A 24,096-nucleotide genomic window follows, 5' to 3' on the forward strand; every position below is an offset into this window, starting at 1 on the left:
GGAACACACTTCATATGGAGAGGTGGCTTATTTTTCTTGTTTGTAAATATGCCTAACGCAACACAAGGAGCTAAGTGTTAGGGAATCTGTGTTCTTTTTTGGCAGCGTAAGATCAAACTAAAAGAAAAATCACAATTTTACCGAAGATTTAGTACTCTGAGTTTGGATTAATAGGCATCATGGCAACCAATGAATATCCCTTTATTGGAACAGACAGTAACATAATTTTCTGCATTGTGCATGGCTACATGAGAAAGAAACATGAAACCTAACTTTTTTATTAGTATTCATATTGGCAATGTTGTACTAGGTTGCAGTGGTTTACAGCCTTTTCTAGCAGAGAAAACATTAACGTTATACGGAAATCAGAACCAGATTCAATGGGTTTTGAAAACCTCCCACACTGGCAAAGAAAGATGTGTTATCATTCTGGACAAATACCCTTTTCTTCTTTCTTTAGTGAACTTGAGTAGTATATTTAAAATGAACGGGAATACATATTTTTCCAGTCTTTTATTAATTTCATCATGGCATCAGGCATTCCGAAACTTGGCAAAGGGCCCAGAGTTCCTCTTTCTTGCTTGCTTACCTAATAATTTGCATTGATCGCATTAGTATTGCAAACTGAAGCTAGCACATTTCAAAAAAATCTGACTTTTTGATGCTGTGTTAGTGAGGTGATTGCAAAAGATGAGTACCCATTCCTCAGCTGAAACCAGAATAATGCGAACAATAGTAGTTGTGCTGGCTGATGCACATGTAAGCAAGTGAGGCCATTTGGCACATTTGCTCTTTTTATAATCTTTACAACAGTGTATCCTAAATGTGTTCTTGGCTCTATGTAGTTGTAGCTGGAGGACTGACATGGGTCAGACAGTTACTGTAAGATCTGTCATGTTTCTCCTTCAGTCTTTGAGTTCTGGTACAAAATGTGGAACAAAAAATAACTGCCGGTGTGGATCGCCACCCGGGTTTGATAATGGATTCCTTTCAGGGAAGCAAACATTAGTGATGCAGGGAAACTGGAACATCTTCTCCCTGGAAGGACTGCAGTGGTTGCTCTTAAAAGGGCTGGTTAATATTCACACTGCAAATTACTTCATAACATAACCGTTTTAATACTCTCCAGACTGGAACCTGGTATTCATGGTCTCAGCCCTTGAATGAAGGTATAACTGCAATGTTTCTGGTCCCAAGCACTCAGAAATCATGAGCCAGGCCCCAAAATAATCATGACACTGGCCTAAACATTTTGAGGGTTTGGGTTTTTTTTTTGCCTTTTGGGTTTTGAGCCTTTAGGATGCACTTGATTCACATTTTTGAGCTTCTGTCTACAACCATGAGGGCTAGAAACGTACCTTATAAAATCACAAAATCAGCTGACTTTAAGATCGGAGGCTTGAAGAAAAATGCCAAATATCATGAGATTCATGATAAAATAATGAAAGTTGGTAACACTTGTGAGGGTATTGCACATTGGACTGATGAAGTACCAGAGATTTCATTGAAGGTGAGCAAACTTGACCTTAGAATTACATGCAAGCATTTGAGCATGGTTATGGAAGTGACAGTTTTTCTAAATGACACATAAGTGAAATGAAAGAAATGGCATGTGTACAGTAAAGCCATCAAGGCAGCATTGGCCGTCTCACCTTGAGTAGAACAAAGTGTTCATAGTACTTCTCTTAAAGTAGCCATTTGTACTGAATGTGAGCCATGTAAAAAGATGTGCATGTCATATTTCTGATCACATAAGTTAGCTTTTCATTTGATGAGAGGTTGGCAAAGTAAATCATAGCAGCAAGAAGAGTGAAGAGGGCTAACACAGTATTGGATTGAAGCAAGAGTTTAGTATTGTACTGTCAGTTTAGAAAGCATTAGTTAGATCACATTTGGCATAGTTAATCTTTCTAGATAATTAAAACACAGAGGGAATTTTTCACTTTTATTCCTCAGATTGGTCATAGGATTTTTGCTCTCTTTTGACATAAGTAATATTTCAGAAAGTTAAATATGCACATTTCAAAAGGTTTTAAGAATTTAAATGTTATAATTTTTAAATTCATAAGAGCAGAATGGTGGTCCTACTATTCCAGATATGAAGGGCCTGTGGCTTGCACCAGTTCTTACACTACTATGTAAAGTATAGGGCATTAAACTGTAGCAGTAGTTTGTTGCAAACTAGGTTTCAGAGGTCTATTAAGGCCTGGTGAAATGGTTATAGTTAGTCATTGCATTCTACTCTCTGCTTAGGCTGTATGTTGTACATGCAACCATGATGACTACATATGAAACATTCCATGAAATCTATCATGCATTCCATTACTCTTATATTCTGTCCTACAGCAAGAGTTTGAACTTTTGTAGAGCCTTTGCTCTCTCTTTTTGCAGAGGTTCTCTCAAATCCCCTCATTTCTCCATCCCATTTTCCACTTCATGCCAAGGCTCAGTGTCATGGTTGCCCTCTTGTTGGTCCAGGAGGGATGGATGTAACTCATTCTAGAACTGTACCTTGGAGAGAACAGCTGGGTCCTGGCAATCAGGGATTTTATGCTTTCCTGCAGTTAGAATGTGACCAGTCAGGTGCCCCTTCATGACTTAGGTAAACAGAAAAAGGAAGTTAGAAAGGAAAATCAACATTGCTCCTAATTTAGTTCAATGGAGGCCACCTGAGAGCAATGTGAGATGTTCCTTTCACTCAGAGAGTGAATGCACAGTAGCTTTCTAAGCCTCTGTTGCTCAGATGTTCAGGACTCAAAGGCAGCACATTGTGCTGACTGTAGATCATCAAGGTAGCCATTACAGTGTCCTTTTTTACTGTCTACCAGTGTTCGATCAAAGCCTTTTTAGCAACTAGAAATACTTAACCCTCCACCACACCACACATACCACCACCACCTCTGCCTTTGTACGCACATTGATTAAAGAAAGCTTTACTTAAACAATCAACGTGTCAAATCAAATACAATAAATCCCTTACACATCCTGTATTCTGTTTTTGGTTTGATGGGTTACTTTAAATTGGGAGCTCCATCAATAAGATTTTTCCAAGATAAGTTACAATATAGAGTAGATCAGGATGTTTGGTCTCCTGTCTGTCAGAAATAGATTTTTATTTTTAATTAAATATGTGCTTTAAACTGTTTCATAACCAACAGACATCTTTGGAATGGAGCTTTGCGGTTGATGTATTTTCAAGTCACTGTGTGCTCTGCTTCTTTCTTTTAAAAGTATGCTCTCATCAATACACTGATGCCACTGGTGTGCTGACATCTCCAAACTACCCCAGAAACTACCCTGTCAAGACAGAGTGCATATACAGGATCAGAGTGGAAACCAACAAACAGATTGTGCTGCACTTCACCAACTTCACCTTGGAAGGGAATAAGTTTTGTTCATCGGATTATGTAGAAATCAGGCAAGTCCATTTAGTTCTGTTATCCTCATTACTGATCACAACCAAGGGAAGAAAGTAGAATCAATTTAGGCTGAACAAGAAGCTGTAGCCTGAAATGTACCTGAAACTGGCAAAAAAGGGTTTGATAGTGAACTAGAAATAAAACCCTGTTGCTCCCTCCTTCCTATTCCAGTCTTATGTTTCCCACCTGTGATGGTCCTGGATAAATTCCAGCTGTCAGAGTAAGTGAATGGATTCTTGTGGGGCTTGTCTATTCCTCAGCAGAAGGGCCATCTCTTTTTGTACTGGTTGGGGAGAGGCACTATAAGTGAAAAAAAGCATAGAGTCAAATAAAGTAAAAATCTTAAATGAATCAAAGTGAATCATTGAATCTCTATGGATAGAAATTCCATGCTTGAACAATAAGATATAGCAGTAGGAATCTACTACTGACCACCTGACCAGGACAGTGATAGGGACTGTGAAATCCACAGGGAGGTTAGAATGGCTTCATTTCAACTATCTTCATATTGGGTATATGTCACCTCAGGACAGGATGCAGAGGTAAAATTTCTTCACACCATAAATGACTGCTTTATGGCGCAACTAGTCCTGGAACCCACAAGGAGAGAAGCCGTTCTTGATTTTGTCCTACATGGAGCGTAGGACAAAATCAAGAACGGCCTTTCTCCTTGTGGGTTCCAGGAGCTGAATATAGCTGAACTGCTTGGTAATAGTGACCATGCTGTAATTAAATTTAACATCTGTGTAGGAGGAAAAAAGCTAAAGAAACCCACCACAGTAGCATTTAACTTCAAAAAGAGGGACTGCAGAAAAATGAGGAAGCTAAACAGAAATTAAAAGGGACAGTCACAAAGGTTAAATACCTGCAAACTGCATGGAGACTATTTTTAAAACACTGTAATAGAGGCACAAACTAACATATACTCCCAAATAATAATAATAATAAAAAAACCAGTAAGAGGACCAAAAAATGCCAGCTATGCTAAACAGCAGAATAAAAGAGGTGGAGTGTGTCAAAAAGGAGTCTTAAAAATTGGAAGTGAAATCCTAATGAGGAAAATAGAAAACAGCTTAAACATTGGCAAGTCAAGTGTAAAAGTATAAGAAGGTGGGCCAAGAAAGAATTAGAAGAAGAACTAGCTGATGACACAAAAACTGACAGCAATTTTTTAAGTAAATCAGAAGCAGCAAACCTACCAAACAATTTGTGGGGCTACTGGATGACGAGGTGCTAAAGGGGCACACAAGGAAAACGAGGCTATTGCAGAGAAGCTAAAAGATGTCTTTGCATCAGTCTTCACTACAGAGGATGTGGGGGAGATCCCGACACCCAAGCCATTCCATTTAGGTGACAGAACTGAGGAACATCCCCGATTGAGGTGTCGATAGAGGAGATTTTGGAACAAATTGATAAATTAAAAAGTAATAAGTCACCAGGAACTCAGATAGGAAATCGCAGAACTACTAACTGTGGTATGTAACCTATATTTGAATCAGACTCTGTACCAGATGACTGGAAAGTAGCTAATGTAACACCTATTTTTAAAAAAAGGCTTCAGAGGCAATTCTGGCAACTACAGCCTGGTAAGCCTAACTTTAGTTCCAGACAAATTGGTTGAAACTAGAGTTAACAACAGAATTATCAGACACAGATGAACACGATATGTTGAGGAAGAGTCAACATGGCTTTTGTAAAGGGAAATCATGCCTCACAAATCTATTAGAATTCTTTGAGGAAATCAGCAACCATGTAGACTAGGGTGATCCAGCTGATATAATGTACTTCGACTTTCAGAAAGCCTTTGACAAGGTCCCACACCAAAGGCTTTTAAGCAAAGAAAGCTGTCATGGGATAAGAGGGAAGGTTCTCTTGTGAATCAGTAATTGGTTAAAATATAGGAAACAAAGGGTCCATTTTCACAATGGAGAAAGGTAAATACCAGGGTCCAACAAGGATCTGTACTGAGACTTGTGCTGTTCAACATATTTATAAATGATCTGGAATATGATGCGGGGGGGGGGGTGAAGAATAAGGTGGCAAAATTGAAGACATACAAAATTACTCAAGCTGGTTAATTTTAAAGCTGACTGTGAAGAGTTACAAAGGGATCTCACTAAATTGGGTGACAAAACAGCAGATTAAATTCAGTGTTGATAAATGCAAAGGGATGCATGCTAATTCCATGTATGTATGTAAATGATGGGTTCTAATTCAGCTGTTACCACTCAAGAAAGAGATCTTGGTGTCATCATGGATAGTTCTCTGAAAACATCTGCTCAATATGCAGTGGCTGTCCAAAAAGCATTAGGAAAGGAATAGATAATAAAATAGAAAATGTCATAATGACACTGTATAAATCCATGGTACACCCACACCTTGAATACTGTGTGCAGTTCTGGTCATCCCATCTCAAAAAAGTTACATTAGAATGGTTAAAGGTGTAAAGAAAGGCAATGAAAATGATTACAGATATGGTACAGCTTCCATATGAGGAGAGATTAAAAAGACTGGGACTGTTCCGCTTAGAAAAGAGTTGACTCAGGACAGATGATAGAGGTCTATAAAACCATGAATGATATGGAGAAAGTGAATAGGGAAGCATTATTTACCCCTTTACATAACACAAGAAGAAGGGTCACCAATGGAATTAATAGGCAGCAGGTTTAAAACAAATAGAAGGAAGTATTTCTTCACACAACACACAGTCAAAATGTGGAAGTCAGTGCCATGGAATGTTGTGAAGGCCAAAAGTATAAATGGATTCAATAAAGAATTAGATAAATTCATGGAGAACAGGTCCATCAATGGCGATTAGCCAAGATGGTCAGAGATGCAACCCCATGCTCTGGTGTCCCTAAACCTCCAACTGCCAGGAGCATCTGGCACTGGCCTCTGTCAGAGACAGGATACTGGACTAGTTAGACAATTGGTCTCACCCCTTATGGCTGTTCTTATGTTGCACAGTTGCATGTTTTGTAAAGCATTGTGTGCACTTACATATTTAAGCATTATCAATAGTTATTGCTCCGAAGAGTAGAGCTGAGTGCATTGTTACCCTTGATTCTGCTGAGCATTGTAATCCGCTGCACATCAATTGTACTGTTCTCCCTCAGTGACAGTACACTGATGGCATCATGAAGACATTGAAAAAGTTGATAATGAAGTTTTTGAGTGATCCTGATCCTTAGCTGGTGTAAATCTGCATAGCTCCATTGACTTGAATAGAGTTATGCAGAGTGTGTTATCGCAAGTATTTTGACTTCAGTGGACCTATATAATTTTATTCCATCTGAGGATCTGGCCCAGTTTCTGGGCTGATGTAATCTTTAATACTACAGTAAATTGGTAGTTGGGAGGAAATATTAAAATTGAGCAGACGGGGATGTGGGTCAGAGGAGGCATTTTCACAGTTTAGAAACCACAACAACCTTAGACATCAGATAGTTGTTTAAGTCTTCCTCAGTGGGGTAAGAGGAGAGAACAGACCTTCTATCATAACAAGGCTAAACCGAATGTTTTAACAAAAACAAGTAGAAACAGGATTTCTCTCTTTAAAATATGGCTCTGCTTTGGCAGCGACATATTAAAATGGCATCTCGGGTTGTTTTTTAAATCGTGTGTGTGTGTGTGTGTGTGTGTGTGTGTGTGTGTGCGTGCGCGCGCGTGCAGAAATATAACTATCCTGAAGACCAATATGTTCAGGAGGTACAACAAAGCATTGCACGTTCACCCTGATTAGGGGTGCCAGCACCAGCTAAGCACAGGGTCAGAAACATCAGCTGTGGAATCATCTATAGAGGCCAGAGCAAATCATCTAAAACTAAGATTCAACCCATCTGTTTGGAGATATAGGCAGGCTAATGTAGGCTTTTGTTGCTTTATAGAGGACAGTCATGATGACTCTGATGCTTTACCCTCATTGCTTTCCCATGCAGCTTGGAAGATCCCAGAGATGCTTCTTTGGCTCTGTCAGGATGTTGAGATGTTTTGAATCTGTACTGGAATGAGATTGTTGAGATTTATGCCCTACTTTTGAAGATATTTTGGCATTGCTGCTCTCAATATTGCACCACTTAATTTAATTTAAGATTTTGGGCCCTAAATCTCATTTCCAAAAGGACTTTGAAACCTCAATCTCATCAGCTCTGAATGGAATTTTGGCTTTTGAAATGAGAGGGAGGTTCCTAAACCATTTAGGTGTTGTGATGCTGAGTGCAGCAGTGCCTAAATACCTTCACAAGCTGGGCCAAAGTGCTTGCAAGTGGTTTGTAAGTAGTTGATTAAGACGTCTTGCACCATTTAGTAGTTACTAATGTATTTCTGCTAAAGACAAAGCTGAAGAAATCCCAGGAGACATTTCTTTTACTCTTCTCACTCTTTACCTGTTTGGCCCAAGACTTTTCTTCTGTTTCATTCTAGAGATGGAGGCTATGAAACATCACCAGTCCTTGGAAAGTACTGTGGTTCAGCTCTGCCTCCTGTAATCATCTCCCATAGTAACAGGCTATGGATAAAATTTGTAAGCGATGTATATGGCACAAGAACTGGATTTTCAGCTTACTGGGATGGTACCACAACAGGTAAAATGAGAATGCCAAGGGTGGAGCTATTTGATCAGTCTCCTTGCTAGATCATTTATCCTTTTCCTCTGTGCAGTTTTCCATCTCTCCTGCATCTAAATGTATCCTGAATCCCTTTTTAATACTTTCCCTCAAACTTAACTGATTAGTGGCAATACAAGTTCAAGCAGTTTCGAACAGGGATCTATATTTCCTGTTCTTGGATAAATAAGGGCTTTTCTCCAAGTGATTTATGATAGCACCATATTCTAGTTTATATTTTAACTTCCCGGTATCCTTTGTTTCTGTGCTTGTTAGGAAATTAATGGTGCTAAGAGAAGAAGGGCCAAGATACAGCATGGGAAGGCAGCGAGCAGGATTTAGTATTAGAACAGCAGAGCAGGAGATAAGACTCCTAGGTTCTGTTGCTGTCTCTGTCACTGACTTACTATGAGACATTTGGTGAATCATTTACCCTTTCATGTCTTCAGGTCACTATTTGTATGGTAATAGCTATCTCAAAGGATTGCTGTTAGGATTAATTAGCTAATAGTCATAAAATACTTTAAGATCCGCAGGGAAACATGCTATCGAAGTGCAGTTATTATTGTGTATTTTCTAGTTTCTGTCACATAATTGTGGCAAGAAGGAAGGGAAAGTATGAGGATAAACCTAAAGTCCCTTTAAAAAGAGCTATAAACTCATTGCCATGGCATCAGTAACCATGGAAAGTCTCATGCTAATGGATGTAATACATTCATTAGCAGACGATTTGTACTTTTGCTGAAGTGTAATTCCAGCAGGACACATCTCTTGCCTGAGGTTAGAATTTTCCCAAGGGGCTCTAAAATGTGTATAATCCTGTGAGGTAGCCCCCTGCTGTGAAGCATTTCATTGGGTAAAGGAGAGTTACAGTAGCAGAGTAGAGAACTAAGCATAAAGTCTCTTTATGGGACAGAGACTGGTGAGGTTTAATGCAGTTAATTATGGTTCTCTTTGTTCTTTTTAGGCTGTGGTGGGACCCTCACAACTTCATCTGGCATGTTCATGTCTCCCAACTATCCTATGCCTTACTACCACAATTCAGAATGCTACTGGTTGTTGAAGTCAAGCCGAGGCAGCCCATTTGAAATCCAGTTTAAACAGTTCCACTTGGAGTTTCATCCAAAATGCAGCTCTGATTACCTTGCTGTATGTACAGTCTCTCTCTCTTCCTCAGATTAGGGTGACCAGACAGCAAGTGTGAAAAATTGGGACAGGATGTGGGGAGTAACAAGAGCATATATAAGAAAAAGACTCCAAAATCAGGACTGTCCCTATAAAATCAGGACATCTGATCACCCCACCTCAGACAGGGGTATAGGTGCTGGAACTAGGTGTGCTGGGCATGCTGCAGCACCCCCTGACTTGAAGTGGTTTCCATTATATCCAGGGTTTACAGCTGGTTCAGTGGCTCTCAGCACCTGCACTGGGGGAGGGAGCACAGTGTGAGTGCCTATGTACAGAGACAGAGAGATTCACACCAAGTGATCAGTTCTAAAGTAGGAAAATTCATCTAGAATGCCACCTCTACAGTTATGGAGAGGATTTATCTTGGGGCAGAGGAGGATACAGGGTGTGTGTGTGTGTGAGAGAGAGAGAGATTTAAGAGCAAATTGAAATGTCACTTCAGAAAGTTTGTCCCTTTATACTGTTTTTCCATATATAGCTTTCCCCATAAAATGTGATAGCTTCGTTCTCCTTTACTTTATATATGAGAGATCAGTTAAATGTGTTAAGTTTAATAATTTTCACTACTATCATCATCCCTCAAGATTTTTATATGTCTCTTTATCCAAAGGTATATGATGGCAACAGTAGCAGTGCTAAGATGCTGGGTAAATTTTGTGGGAATCAGATACCAGAGTCAATTCGCTCCACCAGGGATACTTTATATGTGAAACTAAGGACAGATGGTCATCTTGAAGGTAGAGGTTTCCTTGCTGAGTACAAGCAGAGTAAGTATGAACAAGAAGAGTGAGAGCGGCAAGTCGCTAGAATGCCAGTATTGGTTCTACAAACTTCTTATTGTATCCTCTGGTCTCATTTGTGAGCAGAAATCTTTTCTAGGAAAGATTGTGCATGTATTGTAGTATTTGGCTAGATTTTCTGGTCTGCTAGGGCCACAGCACATAGTGCACTTAAAATGGACAGAGATAGCTAGTTTTGAATTCCAACATAAGAGAATGTATCCTGATGGAAAGCAAGTAGAGTTGGCTCTGCTGCCACCTACGTCTGCTGCCCCTTCTACTCTTTCATTAAGGACTGAATGTTTGTGAGGATGTGTGTCACAGCCATTCCAGGGCTGGTGCGTGGATGAGAGGGACATGGTGGAACAGTGCGCAGCTACTCCTGATCTTCCATTGGTGTAGGGTTCAGACATTTTGCCAACGGTGGAAGATAAATTAGCCCCTTTGCTGCTGTAATTTCTGCTGACGCTAGGTGGATGAAGATCAAGGAGCCACAACCAGATCCTTTTGGCCCCCTTCAAATGTAATGGGGAATCTGGTCCATAGGTTTTAGTAAAGCCCATCTGGAACATTTCTGAGAGTTTCATTTTTCAAAGCATTTGTTGCAAAAGACACATTTTTTAATTTCTTTGCAAAAGAATTCTTCTCCTGGAAGTACCTGAAAGTGTTGAAGTTCTGCAGAGAGCAGAACACCAACATTTGGAGGTGTCATTTCCACAAATCAATGTGCTCGGCTTGTTACAATATACGCACAACAAAAAGAAATCAGTTCCTTTTATACTTATTTTTATTGGTATTAAAGAATGAACCAATGTATTTTTAAACAAAGTCATCACTAAATCTTGGGAAGGGGGGAGGAGAGGTTAGTAGTCTGAAAGCGAATATGAACGATATCTAGGTTTTTTGATTTAAAATATTTTTCTATTTTGTGCCATACTCTTTATAACACTTTCATAGCTGGTACTTATCTTTTAAATTGTAAATCATGCAGAATTCTGGATTTTCTCCATAATCTTGAATATTGTCCCAATATTTAATTTTCTTCTTGTGCAATACATTATGTGCCATATGGATTAGGTAAACTTTTGATATGTCACTAAGTATAAACAGCATTACAGTTAATTTCTGAATATCCTGAAGATGACTTGTCATCTTGAGAGAACTTGTAGGTTTAAAGAGAAGGCTGTAGCTGGGAATTCCTCTGGGTTTGAATTACAGTAAATGATTATACCCCACTGTTTCTAATCAAAACGTTTGAAAAGCCAAGGATATTCAAGTTTATTTTGTATTTGTGTGGTGCATTTTTTTTTAACTTTGACTGGCTCAGTCATCCCTTAAAGGAATCCCACAGTCTTGCAGCATATTCTTTACATGCCACCAAGTAAGACTCTTGATTAGAAAAACCCTTGTAGCTACGTCCTTTTAAAGAGGACTGTCATGGGATTCTCTAGTCACTGCTGAGAAGTCCGCTTGTGACTGCATCTGTGGAAGAATTCTGCCTGGTCTGATGCCCCCTTCAGTCTCTCATTTATTCTGTGGCCCTTCTCATACTCCAGTAGTAACAGTGCTTCCTCTTCATGACTCAGGGTTCTCCCTCTTTATGGCTTGGCTCTATAGCCAAGTGACTATAATTGTCTCCTTCCAGGATATCAAAGTCTCACTGGACCCGTTCACTGGGTATTGTCCCTGGCTATCTTCCAATTCAGGGCTATGCCACTTTCCCAGTGACTTTCTTGCACCACAGAAACCTTCTCAGACTGCACTAGATGAATATCCACACCGGGCTGTTTATTTCAGATGTCTCCACCAATGCCTTTATAGTTTTAAACGTCAATACTATGTACAATGTCCCTTGTATCTTCAGCCCGTTTCCTAGGGCCCAAGAAGAGTGAATGTCTCCTTGAACTGAGAGCTCTGTGAGACTGGCTCAGCCAGCCCTGTTCCCCTTGCACAACCTTCCTGTGCCTTTCTCCTAGTCCTCAGCTGATGGGTTAATTAATCCTTTAGCTCACCCAGCCCGCTGTCCTGAGTAGCTAATCACATTTCATTCCCCAGTTAGCCCTCTTGGGGAGCTACTTAGTGTCAGAGTGATCAGATAGAGACTCCCCTGTTAACTCCCTGCCACCCCCTTCATCTTATTCTGCTCCCATGTACACATTTATATGGAGTAACCAAATACAGTATGCTCTGCAGCACAGCATTTACTCATATTGATAGTCTCTGAGTCCAGTGGAATCCAGATTCAGGAAAATGAGAATCACTGATCCAACAGCATGGCTGCTCTGTGCCCTTTCTATACCTTCTTTTCAATCCCCCTCTGTCCCCTCAGAGGGAAAAACTCTTTATCCCAGTCAAAATCCCCAAATCCTTTTCTAGATCTCTGCTTGATGACTAACCAGGGAAAGTATTATTAAGAACTTCACGCTGACTTCCAGCATGTTAAACCAATTAGGATGTCCAACACAAGCCAACTAATTTCATTCATCTTTCTGGCCATGTGTAATCTTTTTTTTTTCCTAGTTCACTGAAATGGTATGTGAGTTTGCAGTACTGTGTCTAAATGCAGCTCCAGCCACTGTAAATTGGTTCGAAGTGACTTATTTAGCTAGATGATACATTGCATTTAAAAATAATATAAATAGGTGTTTTAGAGAATAATTTTGCATTGGAAACAAAGAAAGATAGGCAAAAAGAGTATGTAGAATAATGGGGGAAATCAGCTTATGATTCTAGTATTACTTGGGAGGAAGGATATTCTTATTATTGAACGACTTGTAGTTGGGATGTCTGGATTTTGTTCCTCATACCTGTGTGTCCTTGGGAAAATCACTTACCTCTCTCTTTCTCAATTTCCTTCTCTGTAAAATAGGTATAATAGTACCTACCTCATGGCAGTATTATTAGGCTTTATTCAATAGTATTTGTAGATAATTTGAGATCCTGGGATGGAAAGCAGTATACAAAGTATAATTTATTACTGTTTTATTCTCCCAGTTTGCCAAGGAATAGTGATTGCCAACCGTAGCCAAGGCATCTTGGAAAGTTTAAATTATCCAAACAATTACCCTCTAAATGAACACTGCAGCTGGACTATCCAAACTACAACTGGCAATACACTTAACTACAGCTTTACATCCTTTGATGTAGAAGAAGGATCAAACTGTCATCTGGACTATTTGAAGGTATGAATCCAAATTCCAGACCACATGTAAATCAGTTCCTTTCATGGAGAATAGGCACTGAAAATACAGCATGCCCTCATTTTTTTCAAATTAGAAATATTTTGTTAGAAGAACAAGTAAAGAAACTCTAATTGTTAGTGATTACATTGTATATCTTACCTGTATGTCTATCAGTTTTAGTCATTTAGTACTTCGAACTCTAGTGAACAGCTAAAATCAGAAGATGGAATCAGAACCTGTTAGTGAACCTGACTGTTCATCAGTTTCCAAGGGGAACATGTCTGAGCATGTCATGATACCGTGTGAGCTAGAGACATACTCACTGCGAAGAATAGTTGGACATCTTAACATTATTTTACCATGGGTAATATAACGTATGCTACCAATTCAACAAAGCACTTACGTGTGTGTTTGTGTATCCCTGTTCAGCAAGGCTGTAAGCATATGCTTGAGTATCAGTGACTTGAAATTAAACACACGTTGAAGTGTTTTGCAGAGTAGGGGTAGCCTTAAACTCAAATTCAGCATGCGCGTAAGGGTTCTTGCTGAATTAACACAGCCTCTCTAACAGTGAAATTCACCCCTGTACAGGAGGCTAACACAAAGCACTTATTCACCACTTAAGCTTTGCATAGGGGAGAATTTCACCCTAAGGGACTATATCCCAAAGTTTTGAATAGTATTATAGCTATTTGGAGCCAGGAAGCTGACAATGAAGTGGTGGATATCCAAAGGTTCATAGTATTCTTTTAGGCATACCTAGTGATTTGGGGGCTGGTCTTGCTGAAAGTCAGGTGACAGCTCTGCTAGGCCTGTTGGTCCATTCCATCTTAATATCCTACATCCTTGTCCATTTAGTGTGCCAGTTTCCAAAGTTGAAAAACTGGTAATAAACTGGTGAAAACTGGCCAGTGAAGGGCAGAGGCCATGAGTACAGTAGAAAGCCCTGAAAGAAAAAGATGGCTGCTAGAAGACAGTATTCCAGGAGCCATGGCTGGATAGTGCCAGACTCAAGAGGGCTTGATGGACATTTTAAGAAACAGAAATAGAACACGTTGGTGGGAGGAGGAGGGGGTGATGTGGATGTGGGGAACTTTGTTTTAGTAATTCCTAGTTTGTTTGATGAAAGAAAAATGGAATGAATTTACTAAAAAGGGCAAAAACACAGGAGAAAATAGTCATAGAACTGTGTTAAAGAGTCTTTAATTTACAAAAGAGGTGGCTAAATTGCAGCGGCAAAAATCAGAAACATAAAAATTCAAAGTTCAGTTAGACACTTTAGAGAAAAGGATCATTTTGAGAGAAATCAAAATAATTTTTTTTTGTCATAATACAAATATGTCTGTCTTCAAATGTCATTTAAAATTACGATTCCCGGATATGGAAAAGATGTCTTCATTCTGCTGCATGGCATACAAATATGTGCCAATATGTAAAAAGAGAACAAGGGTGAATGAGTTAGGAAATCAACTAATGTTTGTGTCACTCTTTGAATTGTGAAAAGGGGAATATTTTGACATTAGTACAGAGATCTATGAGATACAGGGGAAAGGAGAGAATGCTTTGTAATGTGTGTGTCACTGATTTTCTAAGCAAATGGTATTCCTGTGCTGAAACCCATGCTGAACCTGACTTCTGTTTGTCAGGGGAGAATGAGTAAAATCAGAATAAAGCCTCATAATTATTAGGGTGGAACAGATGTTGCAATTTTGAAAAATGCTAATGTTATTATTACATTTAAAAAGGAAAGCTCCAGAGGGACCAACCAGGAATAGCACTGGTTAAAAAAGCAGGTGTATATTCCAGATGTTTGAAGAAGCAGAGATATTTCATTACTATTATTATTTGAAATAGGCTTTGTGTTGACATATATAGGTGTATTCTGGCAGAAACCTGACTCAGCTGTATAGAGAATGCACTCCAGAAACCATGTAACAGCAGAAGGAAATAAAAGAGTAGAGTCGCTCTAAAGAGTCAGTATAAGGAAAGAGTGACTTGCAATACGTGTTTTAGATTAGGAATTTATCCCTAATATGTATAAATGGGCCCAAACCAGACCTGTGAATTTGAAACCCTTTAGAATTCTGGGGAGGAAGAGTTTACGTGTGTGAGGGGATGTGGGAGGTATTGGGGAGGCAGGGGATGTGTATAGATACAGATCTCTGGATCATACCCCACCTTTGTACTTTTGGACCCAGGTCAGATCCCAAACTATAAAAGAGCCTATTTTTCAATTCCATATTGGTATGTGGCTAAAATATCTGAATCATTCCCTGATTCAAAGAGTTGGGATGGGAACTGTATTTTGTTTGGTAACTTGATATAATAAACACTTTCAGCTTCACTAGCTGCTCCTTGGCCTGCTAAGAAAAAGAAAGAAAGAAAGAAGACTCTTGCACTTGCTTTCTAGTGGTTATAGGTTCCTTAGAGTACTATCATCAACTAGATGAAAAAAACCCAAATCTCTAAGTGCATAGCTGAGAATGTGCTAACACAGTGCCCAGGTGATCAGGGATCAACCAGTGCAAATTAAATGCTTGACTGAGCCAAGCTGAAATTAAATTACATGAAGATAATGAGAAATCATTAGTGCGTTGCTTTTCCCTTTTCTTTTTCTCCTTTGATCACTGGATGCTAATGTTTTTTGAGTCAAGTTGTGCCTTGAAGGCACTGGCCAGCGTTGGGGTCAAGCCGACCCACCTCATCCCCAACGGAGCTCTGTGAGGGAACATGACTCAGAGTTTGGATTGCATGGGGCCTGATTCTCCGCAGCTTTGCACCTTGCATAGACATTCACATCTGTACTAAGTGGGGGTAAAATGTCACCTTTCTGATTTGGTGGCATCTGAGACCTACTCAGAGCTTAATTTGTAATGAAAGAGGTGCTGGGGCTCAAGCAATTATGTACCGGGTCTCTCACAATTTTTTTACTTTCATAACTGACACAGCAAGCCCAGAGGTGCCAGGGCTATGAACTCCCAAGCCTAGAGGTGCTGGGGCTCAGCCCTGGCAAGCGCTGGCACAAATTAAGCACTGGACCTACTCTGCACACTGCAAGTGCATACACAGGGCCAAAGCAGGAGAGAATCAGACTGATGGACTTTATCCAGGCATTTTCTAACATTAATGTAGGGTGAGCACTTCCTGAACAAATGAGCAGCATGTTCTGTTTCGTGGTCTGGCAGTGAAAGCTGGCTCTCTCCTAGTTAGGGTCGGAGGTTGCCTGACATTTTCAGAGGGTTTACAGCTTAGTTGTTGAGAATATCAGAGCAGCTACATGTACCAAAGCAGTGACAGTATGGAGACAGCACATACAGGGATGCTGGAACAATTTGTATAGTGGGAGTGCTGAGAGCCATTGAACCAAACTGTAAAACTTAAATATGTTGGAAACCACTTCAAGCCAGGAGGTGCGGCAGCATCCCCAGCACCTCTAGTTCCAGCACCTATAAGCACATACCTTATAGCAGACCTACTTTTTTTTTGTTCTGATGTGCTACTAATACTAGTTGAATTGGATTGTAATTATATTGCCTGCTGTGACTTGAATTTAAAACCTAGCATTCATCTTTTCAAGGGGAAAAATAGCCAGAAGGCTGTACCAGTGAGGTTAGGGACAGTAACCTAGGAAAGAAATGCTGCATCTTTCTCTACTGTCATGATGCTGTTAGCTGAATAATCAGGGGTGACTCTAGGCATTTTTCCACCCCAAGAACTGCAGGCAGGCTGCCTGCCGCCCTCGTGGCGCTGGCAGAGCGCCCCCCGCGGCTTACCACCCCAAGCACACGCTTGCCATGCTGGGGCCTGGAGCTGCCCCTGTGAATAATAATAGTTTTCTCTTCTGTCTTTACTTATTGATTTACATTTTATTTAGTGTGACAGAACATAGGCTCAAAAGAGGCAACGCTCTTTTATAAATAAAGAGAATTTAATGTTACTGCAATAGAGTTTTGAGTCTAGCAATAGGAATGAAATTCACTTCCTTCTTATCCAAGAAAAATATGATTTGAAAACATCTTGTCTTCCTGTCCTTCAGTGGCTAACTCCCTCTGTTTTCTTGTATTCACAGCACTTAACCCTCACTTTGAAGTCCAACATGTTTGGCATATGCTTGTAATGATCCTGGGGGAAAAGCCTGCCCACCTCTTCCCAATGGCACAAAAATGCATGATGAACCCCAGAACTAGTGTAGTTTTGCTGTGCAGGGGACAGGATGCAGGCCATTCATATATGAGGGCAAGTCTCTGTGCACTGTAAAGCACTAGTTGATGTCCACAATAGCATGGTGGGAGAGGATAGTAGATCTATATCTGTGCATATCCATTGGCTAACCTGCATCTGTCGTGGTGATGCGTATGTTCCATGGAGCATGGGTGGCAGGTATCATAGGCTGGGAGAGGCTGTGCATCCCCAAACAGCCAGGCGTGGCCCTGCTCACACTCCACACCCAGACCACCTGCTTCCTGGTCTGCTGTGCTGTGGCCCCAGCTTGGACTGGGACCAAGCTGGCCACTCTCCAAGTACTCCAGTGTTGTTGGCACTGGGGCTCTGGATCTGGTGGGGGGGCATGGAAGGGGCTGAGGCCTTAGATGGAAGGGGTGGGGCTGGATGCTAGCCTCCCATAGCCGACAGATGACGCCCGACCCCCCCCCCGCCGCCATGCCATGGAGGCTACTGAAGACATGAGTCTGCAGTAGCAAGCACAGAGTGGCCCTTCTGCTGCTCCAGAACCAGTGCAGGGGGCAGGGACAGAATTCCTCCCCACATCAACAAGCCCCGTAGTGCTGTCTTGCTCATAACTAGTTATTACACCTGAATATGTAGGCTCCAGCAAATGAGTGCATTCTTTCACAGGACAGCTGTTCTTGAGTACGCTTTCATTTCCTTTTTCAGTAACAAGATATGTTTTTACCACAGCAACATTCCGGGAATACACCATAATATCCTCTCTCTCCATGTGGGAATAATGCATTAAATAATGATTGCCTGAACTAAACCGGCAATCTTCTTTTTCTAATGAAGTTACACACAGAAGAAAAGAGGTAACACTTTTTTCCCCTGACCCTAGTTTTACTTGCTTCCCTAATTTGAACCAGTAAATAAGCTAACAGCATATTGGAGCTGGGGGAGTTGCCCAAGACATCTGAGCTATCATGTGATATATATGTGTTTTTAAAAGTCCAGCAGGAATTCTCCAAACCAAGAGGATGGCTCAGTTTGCGGTCACACATCAATTGCAAAGTATCACCAGCAGCACATCACCCTTTGGAAGCAAATGATAGATGGAATATATTCATCCGGGTTCTTTAGTCAGGCATCAAATTACAGCCTTCTGGCTGGACTGCGGCGGCATCTGGAAACCCATTAGTATGCAAGCTGATAATAATCAAACCTATCTACAGATATAAAATACCTGCAGGGATTTACAATTCACCAGTAGATGTTCCTCCATATAGCATTCTAAGGATAAAGGCAAATTCTCCGCTCAGCTCTCCATGGCAGTTCTTACCAGTGGTATACTGCTTTCAGTGCATGAACAGGTTTTCAGTGGGAGAGCTGAACAATTAGAGAGAGCAGGATATCAGTTACGGTCTGCTGTGAGGATCCAAAAGGAGATTTGTGCTCAAAAAGTTTTTCCAAATAGCTTTAATCTTCAGCTCCTCAGATGGTTAGGTATATTTAGAACCATGGTCAGAAAGCAGAACTGAAACTACACTAGTGAGGAGAAAACTTGGTAGTGTAACTGTGGTAAATTTGTTAATGGTTAAGGGGCTACATGATCTCTAATTGAAACAAACCTCAGATGATGAGTGGCACCAAGTGATTCAGGATGCGACCAAATGGTGGTTTACTTGAAGACATGCAAAGCCCAGCATGAATGAGTAATACTTTATTTTTAGTTGCACATTTTCTTTAGCTGCTGCACCCTGCCAGCTCAGAGTAATGTGACTTTTCCTCTGCCTCCAGGAAAGCAACTAAATACAATGGGGAAACTGTGAAGTGTCAGCATGTCTACTGCATGCTAATGTGTAAGCCCCCGGCAATGAGAGGAAATTCAGCACTGATCCATCTTTGCTTGTAATTCTTCTATCCTCTAATGTCCTCCCCCTGTCCTCCCAAATTCACGTGGAAACTGGCACTGTAGAGCCTGGCCTGTTTGATACACAAATGAGACCTTCCAAGCAGTGATGGAGCTTGTCTCTTTCACTTTATGGTTTTACCACCATTGAATGGAGGGACTCAGTGGCATTAGAAAGCCCAGATGATGCTTTTAAAGCTTCAAGTGGGTCCACTAAAATTCCCTTGTCAGAGGAAAGAATCCAAAATGGCAAAATCCCTCTTCATAACCCACTTCTGTAAGTTCTGTCATTCCTTTGAGTAAGATCCATAGGGCAACCTCCCTCTCAGACGGCTTTAGGATTCTGTTCCCATTGCTGGAGGATTTTATCTTATCAGAGACCTCAGTAAGTTAACTTGTTCCTGAGGCAAAATTTTCCATCTATCTTCATCAAAACTGATTTGGAGCTCCCTCTTTAGGGATATCCTAAAGTGATCCATCCTGCCAGAAACATTTTGATACCACAGGGTTCTTTTCTTTTCAGAGTCCTACCTCACTCAGAGAGTATTAGGAATTAACTCAGTTTGTAGCTAAGTTAATCTGTGGCCTGTCATTGTCTGTACTAGGACAACTGGCTCCAAACTCTACACAGTTATTTTGTGCTTTTTTAGTCTGTACCCTCCTCTTTCATTAATTTTGTTGTATAATCCACAAGAGGATTCCCACCTCTTCATAGGGGTTTCACGGGGTCAGCCCTGGATTCTTCCAGAGTATGATTTTCCTGCCAGAGGAAATTTCAGGGATATAATTCTCAGATCCAGAAGGGATCCTGCTTCCTTGTCCATCAACACTTTACTACTTCAAAGTGCGATAGAACTCCTTTGTCTTTATGATTCCCAAGGTACTGCAAAAGGCAAAGAAGTTTCACCTCTAGTAGCACCAGCCTTAGGCTCATAAATGTTGTTCCCTTCACAAGAGCACTGTAACAGGCTTGGAGGGCTGAGCGGCCTAGTGGTTGGAGTGCTTGATTTTTTTTTTCGGCCTCCTTGCTTGGTCAATATGCCTCAGTCTTTAAGGTTGGGGGAGAGAGGTAGAGGGACCCGGGCCCTTCCACTCCACCAGGTCCCAACCTAGGACCTGTCAAGGCTGATTCCCTACTCTGGCACTTCGAGTGCAGAAGGTGGGGGCCTGCAAGGATTCTAAAAATTAATACTGACCACTCCAGTCTGGTATTAAACTCCCAAGGTTACAGTTTCTCTCTGACCTTGGATGGGTAGATGCTGCCACCGCCCAAATGCAAAAAACTCTTTGAAACCAGAATTCTTTCCTGTGGGGTACGCTCAAGCCCTTCTCCCCCACCTCCCTGCTGGGAAGAGCTGAGAAAGAAAACAAAGGAAATCAGCTGTTGCCACCAGCTAATTTAACAACATATGCACAAACCTCTTAGGACACAAAAAATCCAATCCTTTTCTTAAAAAAGGTAAATTTTATTAAAAATAGAAAGAAAGAAAGAAAGAAAGAAAGAAAGAAAGAAAGAAAGAAAGAAAGAAAGAAAGAAAGAAAATACATCTGGAACTTAGGCTTTTGCTAGATTTAAAAAACTCACTTACAAAATTTAAACATCAAGAATAACCTTCTTGAGTCCAGTTTAAAGGTTACAAGCAAAACAAAAAGCATTTGGTGTTAACACAGAGGAGTCCACAAGCCAATAAGAAATAAACAGAAATAACCTAATCGCGTCTTTTTAGACATTTCCTAATTTATTTACATATCTGGGGTTTCAGATAAGCAATCTCTAGGTATGATCTGATGGTTTTTCATATCTGGCTTAAGCTTCTCACAATATAACTGCTCCCTGTTCTCCTCTTTCCTGGAGAACCACAACACACAGACAAAGGGAAGTTTTTTTCCCAATTTCAAAAATGTCTAGCTCTTCCATTGGCTGTTTTGGTCAGGTGCCCACTCCTTTCCTTTTACCTGTGGGCTTGTTAACCCTTTACAGGTAAAGCAAGTAGAAAACAACCACCAAGAGGGATTCCATAGCGAACTGGCTGGTGGGGTGTCCACAAAGGGTAGCTATCCCCCCTCTCATTTATCACAGACCCTGAATAGGGGAGCCCCAGCAGAGAGCCTACATCCACTGCCCTGTGCTACTTCCTACCGCTGTCCCTTCAGTTTGGGGCATGGCCTCTATTGTCCAAGTTGTAGTGATGGTTTGTCTCTAGTAGAGTCCCCTTGTGGATCCTGGGTAGTGTCCAGTTGCAGCTCCAGGTTTCTCCAGGCAGGGCAGCCATATGTTTGGCGGGGTCAGAACCCCACAAGGTCTCTGTGCTTTGGTCACTCAGTTCTGTCTTAGGCTGGGTGCTCCTAGGCCTTGTTCTCAGTCTCCTATAGCCAGTGGGACAGTGCTTGTTCCCTGGTGCCTGCCTTGGCTGGCAGGCTAGTGATCCTTCCCCTCAGATAGGGAGGCAGTTAGCTCCTGCCTCTTCACCAGTCAGTCCCGAGCTGAGCCAGGTTCTTTCCTTTTCTCTCCCCTCCAGTCCTGGCGTTGGCTGCAGGTATAATGGAGCAGATGTTGGCTGGGCCCAAAGGCTGTCTTTAACCCCTTCCATGCTGGTGGGCCCTTTTTCTGCTTCATCATAAGCACTCTGTTTATTTTCCTCTTCAAGCAGACTTTTCAAGCAGAAAGAGAAGGGAGGCTTCTTCACCTAAGCCCATCTTCTCAGGAATTTGCTGTGTGACTGTAAGAGCCCTAATAGCCTAAAGTGTTCTTCACTCTACCAGAGAGGGGAAGCAAGTCACTCTGAAATCCCTAGTTCTTTGTACCAGGAAAACAGATGCTCTAACAATCTATCTAGCTTGGAACGGCAGGCTCGGCATACTCTTGTGTAGGTATGCTCTCTTCATACACAGTGCTTTGTTAAACAGCTTCTCCATTGGTTCATTCACAGATACAGCTTACATTTCTTTATACTTTTTTAATGTACTGTAAAGAATACAGCCTTGCAAAGGGAACCAGTTAGTTTCTTGCATCAAGTATAAAGCTGGAGAAATACTGGAGAAATATGGTTTTACTGAACTCTTGTGTAGCCAGTTTTTCATCTTCATTTGCTTTGAAATGGTGATAATGCTGGCAGAATAAGAAATGAAAATTCCTCCTCTCCTCCGCTTTTTTCTTTTCCTCTTCTTCCTCCCTTTTCATTTTTCTTCTTTTTTTAAAAATTCTTGCTACAGTAAAACATGAAATTTAACCAAACTTGATACTTTTAGCAAGGTTAAGTATTGCAGGCTTAGCTAACGAGGCAAAACATAGACTACCTTTATCAGATACCACTTCTGTTATTAAAAACTAGACATTTGCATATTCCGTAGGTTATGTAAATCCCAAACAGATTATCTTTTCACATGTCTTGTGTTACATGGGTTCATATTGTTCTGTACTACAGAAGAACATGGCTAACTAATTAAACAGATGCAATGAAGGTGCAGAGACACATATTAAGGTTACCCACAGTTGTGACATGCAAAGCACACAGAAAGAATGGTGAGCCATGTACCCAAATCCTGTCCCCATTTTGGACCATATTTTCTGGCCTGCTCTGCTCTCTTTGTGGTGCTCATGGGGCACAAAGTGAATGGAGACTGCCGGTCACTCCCCAGCTGGTAATACGTCTGCGTGGAAGGTTCCATGCATAGATTCTAAAAGAGAGTGGGTTTATAAGTCCCATAAGAAAAGAGCTTTGAGGAGAAGTTTGAAGGAGGGGAGTGTGGAGGTGCAGGTAAGAGAATTTAGCATGAAAGAAAGGATGGAGATGGAGATGAAGTGGGGAGGGAGACTAACTTAACATCCTGGATGGAGGGAAGAGGAAGCAGAGGAGACTAGGAGGAGATGGCTGCAAAGAGGTAATTGGGAGATGCTAAGTAATGTAGGTACATTTGATATTTGGGCGTAAACTACTACATTTTAAACCAGATTTCAAATATCTCAAACTCTGGTGGTGTTCAGAGCTGGGAGTTTTGTTCAGTTGCCAAATTCAGCTTCTGAAATCCCTTCTCCTCATCTGGAATATCTGGTGGTATAATTAATTAATTCTCGTGAGGTGCCGTGAAGATGAAAAGCGTAAAAAGTGAAAAGCTAATATTGGTGGCCATAGCATTAGAGGTTCACACAGGAAGCAGGCTGAACCAGCACTCTAGTCAGAGTTTGCATTGGGTGCTAATAATCTTCCAGGTGGAATTCAAGTTGTTGCTTTTGACTGGTAAAGCCTTAAATGGTTTTTGATCTTGGTCCCTGAGAGATTGCTTCTGCTCTGCACAGTTATAGGCAGTTGCGGTAACTTCATGGGGAGCCCTCCTGATACAGAAGATGCATGTTCCATGGAACCATAGCCTGGGGTACTGGCAAAAAAGAAAAACAAGAAAAATAAAGAGAAACAAAATAAGTCTTCTGCCCTTTTAAGGCATGGGCCTCTCCAGATGGAGCATTTCTCTGTCGTGGCCAATCTATGTAGAATCGGGACTGAAACCTTCCTCAGTCTGATCAAACAAGAGAACAAGTGTCAAACCAAGGAAGGCTTGCTTCAGCCACGGTTCCCTAAACCTGGGGAAGAAGGAAAAGAGGAAAAACAGTTTTTAATGTAAAGCTTCTGGGGAATCATCTTGCTCTTCTGCATAAGCAAGGCAGTCAGTTTACCAGCTTCTCCTTGCTTATTATTAATAGTAGTAGCAGCAAGTTGTAGCAGCACCTACAGGCTCCGAACAAGTTCAAGGCCCCATTTTACTAGGTATTGTACAAACATGTAGGATGAGCTGTTCCTTCCCCAAAGAGCTTACAGTCTAAATAGAGAAGGAGCAAGGCGAGAAACA

At 41.1% G+C, this 24,096-nt stretch overlaps 1 protein-coding gene across 1 annotated transcript in view; it reads left to right on the plus strand.

The window, feature by feature from the left end:
* The window catches only part of CUBN (cubilin), a 224,183-nt gene that overhangs the window by 53,726 nt on the left and 146,361 nt on the right, over nucleotides 1–24,096 (plus strand). The window contains exons 22-26 of the mRNA XM_030550449.1: nucleotides 3,232–3,418; nucleotides 7,842–8,002; nucleotides 8,991–9,172; nucleotides 9,822–9,978; nucleotides 12,985–13,172. Of these exons, the coding sequence (XP_030406309.1) occupies nucleotides 3,232–3,418; nucleotides 7,842–8,002; nucleotides 8,991–9,172; nucleotides 9,822–9,978; nucleotides 12,985–13,172 (875 nt within the window). The remainder of the gene's footprint in view (nucleotides 1–3,231; nucleotides 3,419–7,841; nucleotides 8,003–8,990; nucleotides 9,173–9,821; nucleotides 9,979–12,984; nucleotides 13,173–24,096) is intronic.

This window comes from Gopherus evgoodei, chromosome 2, assembly GCF_007399415.2.
Source record: "Gopherus evgoodei ecotype Sinaloan lineage chromosome 2, rGopEvg1_v1.p, whole genome shotgun sequence".
Taxonomy (NCBI): domain Eukaryota; kingdom Metazoa; phylum Chordata; order Testudines; family Testudinidae; genus Gopherus; species Gopherus evgoodei.